Source organism: Hibiscus syriacus, unplaced genomic scaffold, assembly GCF_006381635.1.
Source record: "Hibiscus syriacus cultivar Baekdansim isolate YM2019G1 unplaced genomic scaffold, ASM638163v2 tig00004937_pilon, whole genome shotgun sequence".
NCBI lineage: Eukaryota > Viridiplantae > Streptophyta > Magnoliopsida > Malvales > Malvaceae > Hibiscus > Hibiscus syriacus.
Genome location: NW_024062036.1, coordinates 52,247 through 61,375, shown reverse-complemented (window position 1 = coordinate 61,375; position 9,129 = coordinate 52,247). Strand labels below are relative to the sequence as shown.

General features: G+C 31.2%; 1 protein-coding gene across 1 annotated transcript; it reads left to right on the top strand.

Moving 5' to 3' along the window:
* The first annotated feature begins 5,888 nt into the window (after positions 1-5,888).
* LOC120198871 (transmembrane protein 147-like) lies at positions 5,889-7,892 on the top strand. The gene is made up of 4 exons (XM_039200117.1): positions 5,889-6,129; positions 6,581-6,647; positions 6,768-6,826; positions 7,812-7,892. The coding sequence occupies exons 1-4, from the start codon at positions 6,053-6,055 to the stop codon at positions 7,843-7,845; spliced, it is 237 nt and encodes a 78-aa protein (XP_039056048.1). The 5' UTR covers positions 5,889-6,052; the 3' UTR covers positions 7,846-7,892.
* Positions 7,893-9,129: the final 1,237 nt, after the last annotated feature.

The window sequence follows — 9,129 nt, the reverse complement described above, 5'->3', positions numbered from 1 at the left end:
TGAGTGTAACCTTGTGCTGTCTAGGTTTTATTTAATTCTTCAAACCCCCGTTTTATTAGCTGAATTGTCTCGTTTAATTTATTCTGAAATTGTGGAACTCCAATGGCCCTTGTTTCTTCAACAGGTTGATCAAACAGTAACAACAAGATAACTATATAGAACACAACAAAGAGTGGACATGTTTAAATGCTGTAATGATTTGTTAATAGTTTCCGAAACCCATGGTCAGCGCCTGATGCGCTCTAGATTCTCCGGGAACTGGAATTTTTTGTTGCTTTCTTCTCTCATACCTAATCAATTTCCTTTTTCCTCTCTTTCTCTCTGTGTGATTAGGGTTTTAAATTATTAAATTATACTAGGATAATATGAATATCCGGTCAACATGTCTCTCTACGCCTCACTTGCAATGGTGTCAAATTCTTTGAGTTATATTCCATATTCCATGTGTTTGTCTTATAAGAACAATTAATTCCTACTCTCTTTTCTATATTGTCTATTGTATTCATCAAATCTTCCAAAATTGTATTTTTTTTATTAATATCATTTTCCGAGAAGGACCAGTTATCGTATCCATTCTTTTAAGTTATTGGAATTCTCAAAAAAAAAAAAAGCTATTGGACCCTTAATTTACATAACTTTATTTAATACATATTGGTCATAGCAACGTTGATGGCATTTTTATTTATCTATTTATTTATGTGTAGCATTACTTGTGGTATTGTTTATATTGTTTTAATAAATTGAAATATATAAAAATTTATTTAAAACTTAAAATTACAGTAGCATTTTAAATTGATCGCATGGTGTAAGTGCTTATATATAACTTAAATAGGTTATAGCACCTTCCCCGTTTGGCAGCTGTGATTTTATAATGTAAAAATATTTTTGATTAACGGTGATGTTTATATGAAGAAACGATGGATGCAGTGCAGATCAAGAAAGGACAGACATAATATCAACAAGAGGGGGGGGGGGACAGACATATTGTTAATTACCAAAATTATTTGCTGCAGGTAAATACCTGTCTAAGACTGAATATATAAAATTTCAAGGCCTAACCATAGCTTCTTCATGTTTATCCCTCAATATTTTTCACCAAAAAATAAGGCTTTCACGAAGTTGACAAATGTGTAGGTGTTGATACTGTAAGGTTTTAGGTGTGAGTTCTATAGTAATTGTACCAAACCAAATAATAATAATAGTAATAATAATAAACTTGGTTAAAGGGTAAGTTTTTATTTTTTGAAGTGAAGAGAAGAGTCCAGCATTAAAGACAGAATAATGATCTGCAAATCATTAAAAAAAATGTCTTGAGATTTTTTTAAAAAAATGTCTATTTACTATGGGAAGAATATTAGCTTCTTCATGGTGATTCGTGAGATTAGGTTAAGCGGGTATGACATGTGTGTTGCTTTGAAAGTTGAACATATATCACCTTCTCCCACTCCTTTTAGAGTAATTGCTGGGAGAACAGATATATGAGACAAAAGAGAAAGGAAGGAATCACCGAAATCAACGCCGTTTAGGCTGACGTGCACCACGACATTACATCACATAAACTACACTATATAAAAACGAGAATAATAGACTACTGGTTGGGTTGCTTCCCGCTGCCGCTGCCTGGCTCCCTATCCCACGTCCCTTCCGTTGTTTTCTGTAGAATTTTCTTCTGTCTTAATTTGATGCTCTTGCATGTAATAATACAACAAGGAATACTACCCTAACTCTTAATTTATTTAACACCTTAATCACAATTATTACTCATTAATTTACAAATAACTAGAAAAAGGCTCACTTATATATATATGAAGTGAAATTTGAATTTGAAATCATTTAAATGAAAAGTAATGGATTAGACTAAAATATGGGTTTTGCTTATTAAAAAAGCTTCTATCAGGACAGTATTTGATATTAATAGGGTAAACAAAGAATAAAACTTTGTTCAAAGCTAGCATTTAAAAAGGTCCAATAATTGATAAATGATGGTGAACGTAATTAAAAGAGATCAGAAGGGTAGGCAAACCTTTTTTTGGCTGTAAAGCTGAAAGGAGAGGGTTCCAAAGTAATGTGAAAAGAGTTCTGAGAAGAGAACAGAGCATTATAAATAAGAGCATAACTCATCTATTTACTAAGGTGAATGAAGTCAGAACCTACGCAACCCTAACGATATATTTTTATTTTAGCTGCTGCTGAAACCAGCTCAAACTAAATAAAATAAGACTTGAAAACGATTTCCGACCTTGAGACTTGAAATCTTATCATTTTCCTTACATATTGTACAACATGTAATAGATTTGGGTTCTGATCTTGGTGTTACTATACTAGACTAGAGGCCTCACCGGTTGGTTTCGTCAAACTTACCACACCTCAGCTTGGCGATTACCTACAACGTCAAGAAAGCGAAATATAACAGAAGAAAACAAAACTCAGTTTGATGATCATTTTACACGATGCTTACAACATGCTTCCGTGTATTGAAAGATCTCCATTAATTCATTTAATTTGAGTTCGTTGCTATAAGTTGTGAATCGCCATTTATGTTGATTTGTGTCAGTAATTAGAAGCTCTCTAGACTGGACGCTTGCTAGGATTGCATAAGAAGAAAGGTACTAAATAGAAAGAGAAAAACGAAGGAAACAAAAAAATAGGGTCTCTTCACTTCATTGAACCATTCTATCTGGTGTCTAAATCTGTGTCATAAGAGGGGGCCTCATCGGGTTAAGCGTGAAACTGAAAGCTGATGGATGAGTTGAAGATTCCTGGTCATTGGCCAAACAAGAAAGCACCTATCCCTTCCCACTATATCATAATGAATGTTCAAAAGTTGGAACAAATGTCAGTCCAACCAACAAAACTAGCAAAAATCAATTTTTACGATATTTTATTATTATTTTCAAATAATCTTACATTTCATTTTAATACTTTTTAACTTTTTAAGAAAAAAAATATATTATCACTCCTTTTAACTGATTAATCAGACATAAAGGAAGTATGAACAAATATCATATTTATATAAGGAGACGAATTCATAAAATTCTAAGGAAAAAAATATATATAAAATAAAATATGTAAAATATATCAATAAAATTTAAAAATACACCAATAATAATAAAAATATGTAATCTAAATTCAAGTTTTGAAACGTAATTAATTTATTTATTTTTTCAATTTCTTATAATAGTAAAAAACACTAATAAGATTTAAAAATAAATAAACTAAACTCCGAAAAAATATAAAAATATGTAACTTGATTGTATTGCATCTTGGTGACCTCATGCACACTCCCAAATACTTCTCATATTTATTTTAATTTATTATCTTTTCTGCCAATTCAACGAAGTAATAAATTTAATTTCCCTGTAGTGTTACCGGCTGGTACATTGTCAACATTCTCGTGACGCTGTCCTTCCTTTGGACCACATCGACACGTTTTATTTTTATTCTTTTTTTAGGTCAAATAAACTTAAACTTTATGTTCTTCTCTTTCTCTTCATTTTTTTCCTTTCTATTATTGTCAGAAAGAAATTTGTTTCTTCTTCATGGTAAGATGTCAAACTCCTCATTAATAGAATGTGAGAAAATTAAAGCTGACCTTGATCAAAAGAAAATAAAACTAAAGCTGACAATGTCAACATCGAGTAATTAAAATTCTCTACATTTCACATTCATGGAGGAATAAAAACATCCTCGTGATGTGTCAAAATTATTAGTTTTTCAAAGGTCTATGGACTTCGTCCCGAATTGAGTTAAAACAAAAACTATTTGTTAAGATGGTTATTACATCATTGCTGTATTCCATGGACTTTAATTTCATTTGTAAAATAATGACATGGAAATGATATCAAACCCTAAATAGAAGTAGTAATTAGAATGGTCAGCTCTCCTGTTTGGAAATAAGCGATTTGTTACCTTTCATACATTATATAATAATACTATAATGTATAGTTGATTGTAAAACAATATGATAAATTAGACTGTTTAAACAAATTATTATTCGAGTGTGAAAGGAACCCGGGAAGGTAAGGGATGGGTACGATTAACATATGTGTATATAGAGAGAGAACAAGAAACTGAGATATTCTGTATAATTTAATTTCTAAATAAAGTGTGTTTATAATTATATGTATAGTATTTATCGTACCGTCAATGATTTTTTCACTAACGAGATAAAATCACATGAATTTTTTTTTATATTTATTTTAAATTTTAAAATATAAATAAATATAATATTTATCATCGATATTTGATCAAATGATTAATTAATTCGAATAACATACTATATAAATCTATTATATGAACGATCCTCTTACTCTAACTTGTTCCATCCAAACATCAAAATTTAAACTATGAACATTATAATTAAGAGATCGAGAGTCTCATCTTGTTAGACGGAATAGATAGCTAGTGTCACCATTTTAACCTTGCTTGTGAAAAACTTGTTTGGGTAAATTATATATATTTTATCACTCAATTTTACTCTCACTCTTATATTTTATCATTGAAGTTTACTTTTTTTAATTTAGTCATCAAGCTTTCGAAAGGTTCCTATTTTTATCATTATATCGTTAATTAATGATACAATGGCATGGAAAACATCTCCAAAATAACATTAATTTTTGAAAAACATAATTTAAACTAAAATGACATTATTTTGTATCCTTATAAAGTCTATTTTTTTTTCATCTTCCCATTTAACTAAAAACTATGATGTTTAATTGTTTACTATGTGTGAATAATTAAATACACACACATAGAAGATATTGCATAAAGTCATAAAATATAAAATTTGAATTTATATATTTTGTAAATTAAATTTTATAATCAATTCAAATATTTGATTTGAAAAATCAAATATCTGATTTTTTTCAAATCAGATACAAGTCATAATTTGAGTGAATTAAATTTTTAAATATCTAGAATTTCAGATTGAATAATATTTGATATTCGAAGATAAAGACAATTAATATGGTATTTATAGGCCTAGGGTCGATCCCAAACCAAACTTGACAAATTGGATTTCTATTATATAAAAAATGGACTTCTAACTCAAATAAGATTCCCCCCTGAGATTTTGGGCTTCTGGTATAAATACCAAAACACGTAGCATCCACACCCAATCCTTATTATCCTTAACCTTAGAACTTGATGTTTTGGCAAGAATTTTAATTCTTGGGAATTCGTTAACTTTACATTTTATTTTATTTAATATTTATTTTAATCGTTACAAATTCTATCTTATAAATTAATATTTGATATAATTTAACTCTAAGTAATCATTTGTTTTTTTAGCATTTTCAATATTAAATTTCACAAAATTTCAACATACGACTTTCAAAATTTCAACATCAATTTTAGGTTGTTACATAATTAGTTTGGACAACGGGTGCCACAACTACCACACATCAAAACAATTAAAAAGTTCAAAATTTCACTGACACTGACACATAAAAGAAATTTTAAAAGATCCAATTAGAACTGGTAAAAATACCTTAAACTTTTAATAATATAAAATTTTAAAAACTCTCAAAATTAAATAATCAATTTCAAGTTATAAATTTTTTTAAAATATAATTACGCTTAGTTACTTTTTAAACTCAAATAAAATATTAAAAATTCTATATAAAAAAAGAAAATTATGTAAAATATTATGATATTTTTTATGAATTTTCTGAGTTTTAATAAATTTTAAGTACTTTTATATTTTTAATGATTGTATGAATCTTTATTTCTTTATAAATAAAACATAATTATAATTTTTTAAATTTTTAAAAAATAAATTTACACGAAAAGTTGTTTTACAATTCAAAACATATATTAAAATTTTATAACTAGATTTGACATGCTATTCAGCCGAAAAGCCTGAATAGCATCTTCGGGGCTCGAGATGTAACGAGTTCTTTAGCGGCCCACTTGAGAAACAGATCACTCATTCTCGATCCGATTTTAAGTTCAAGCGAAATTCGTTAAAGGGACGAGCAAAGCATCGCTTTGTGATATTGAAACCTGAAATTGAAAAGAACTGAAATTTGCAAAAACACAGGAAAACGGGAAAATGACGATGTTTCACTTCTTCAACTGTGCCATTCTCACCTTCGGTCCTCACGCCGTCTACTACTCCGCCACTCCCCTGTACGTTCCGACTCCCCTTTTACTCAACCTTTACCTAGTTTTATATGTAATTTGTGATATATTTCTTTCTATAACATCTAAATTTCTTCTTCTTTTTCTGTGGAAGTGAGCTTTACTTAGAACTTAAACTTTGATCTGTGTTGAGACTGGGAAAAAAATTATCGATAGAAAAAGATTTGTCTTCTTCTTTTAAGAACAGATCTACCTACAATAAGAAAAAAAAAACTAGTTAAGATTTGTTCTAAAAAATGTTAAAAGATTTTGATTAAAATGTTCGGCAGCTATAAGTTGGAAGTAATTAGGCGTAGTGGGAAAATTATGCTATTTATGTAGTTGGTTTTTGAGAATTTAGTTAGTTAAATTTGTTGGGGGAAATTGATATTTTCTACTAAATTGTAGTACTGTTTCGTATACAAATCAGTGTACTTTATATTGATTTATGTTTATGCAGATCGGAGTATGATACTTTTGGTACTGTTAAAGCTGCCCTTGTATATCTAGGAACAGCTTTGGTTAAGGTCAGTACAGCTTGAAAATTTCAGCGTCCCTAAATGCCGTGCTAAATCTCAATCTCATTGGTGTTTATATCAAGTATTTTTGGATAGTTAATTTGTTTTGTTTTCTTTCTATGCTGGCAGCTTGTTTGCCTTGCAACGTTTTTCAAGTGTCTAAGAACGATTGTTTTGACCTATACCAGGTATTTCTTTTTTCTTTTCTTTTTGCTGTAATTATTGGAATCTACATGGATGGATGGATGCAGATATTTGTCTAATTGCAATTATTGGAATCTACATTGAACCAAAACGGTGAAGATGTAGAAGTATGTACCGAAGGACACGTTTTCCCCTCTAAAGATTGTTTCAAGTACCTAGGGTCTATGATACATAAAGATGTGGGTGTAGATGATGACGTACACACCGTATAAAGGCGGGATGGCTAAAGTGGAGGGCTGCTACTGGAGTTTTGTGTGATAAGAAAGTGCCTCCAAAACTTAAGGAAAAATTTTATAGAATGACAATTAGACCAGCGCTGCTGTATGAATCAGAATGTTGGGCAATCAAGAAGTAGCACGTTAGGAGGATGGAGGCCGCAGAAATGAGAATATTTTGATGGGCATGTGGTAGGACTCTGTGGGACATGACACCAAACTCTACAATTAGGAGGTCCTTGGGGTGGTGCATGTATCCGAAAAGTTGAGGGAGGGAAGACTACGGTGGTTTGGGCATGTCCTTAGGCGACAACCTTCGGATGCGGTCAGGAGGGTAGAGTCAATTACAGTCGATGGTGCCAGAAGAAGAGGTCGACCAAGGAGAAAGTGGGTAGACTGCTTGAGATCTGATTTGAAGGATTTATCCCTAACCGAGGATATGACATCTGACAGGAAAGCCTGGAGACTTAATACTAGGGTAGCCGAGTAGTGTGGGTCACAACAATAGGGTGTAGCATCTCTGCCTTCTTTCTAAAGCCTTTGTAGTAATTTCCATGACTTCTACTTTTTATTGTCATTTGAATTTATGAAGGCTTAGAACTAGGGTAGCGGAGTAGTGTTGCCTTAGTTTAGGTTTTAACCCATTTGACTTTATTGCTTCTCATAACTTGCTATCGTTGACTATTGTGTATCATTCTCTTCATGTTTCCTCTTTTTAAATTTAGCCCGAACTTACGTTTCTGTCTATATGCAGAGATTTTTACACAGAGATTTATCTGCATGGATAACTTCCCATTACAGACGAGCATATATAGACTGCATATGATGACTGTTCAACTATGTATTTATTTATTTATATATGCATTGTATTTCATCTTTATTTTTAAATTTTCTGACTGTCGGAGGTCTTCCACGGAAGCTGCTCTCAACCTGGTGTTGGGGCAGCCCACTACCGTACCTCCCTTATCCCATTGCATATGGGAATAGGGTTTTATTGTTGTTGTAGTAGTTTGTGGCAATTTGATTTGATGATGTTATTAGCTAGAACTGAATGTGAAAACCTTCACTACTTTCTTAACTGCAGTTGCATAAGAGGCTTTTAGAGATATGGATTGTAATACTGTCACATTTTAAACTCATGAGAAATTTGTTGCTTTTGCATTTTCAGGAACTTTTGAAAGCACTGATTGGTTTTATAGATGTTGCTGGACTTTATTTTGCCTTAACTCAGTTGACACAGGAATATTTCTCAAAATCATAAATTTCAACTCTTCCAACTATAGCTTTTATTTAATTATTTAAAAATTTTAAATTTTCAGGAGACGACTATTCTCATCTGCCCCTTCTATCGATCCAAGCTTATTAGGCCCCACTTTATATAACACACATTCATCCCTTCTTCCAGCACTGACGTAGACTATGGGAATTAATAATAAAAACTTTAAATTTTTAAAGAGCAATAACACTTGGGGTTTCTGATAATTAGTCATTTGATCACCGAATAAATCTTTGGTAACCTCGTGATTGAGGGTTTCATTATCCATATATGTCGATATGATAATTAGTCATTTGATCTCCGATCGAGATGCTTGAGGACAAATGTTTTAAGTATTTGGTTTGTTAATTATTACAATTTAACAAGATTTTACAAAAGCATACAACAGCGATAACAGATAATTTAGGGAGGACTTGCACGTTGGAGTGGTAATAATAGCAGCCAATTATCAATCCACGGGGCACAGCTCTCATTTCATTGTCAATTGGACCCTTCTGAAAACTAATAATAAGTTCCGTCGATATCAACTAGTGACATCTGAGGTGGGACTGAAAGTCGCCGTCACGTATGGCGTGGTACTGGTGAAAGCTTTGATATAAGAGATGTCACTGTCTATTATCATTTGATTTGTTTTAGATCATACCACGTAAATGTCATGAAAACAATTTAGTATTATCCTTTTTTCTAATTTTTTTATAGATTTTATAATGTTTTGTTACCTTAAATTACACATTCTCATATTAAATTTAGGAGTCCTTTTGCAGTTATAGTAATGGAGAAAACTACATAAATATGA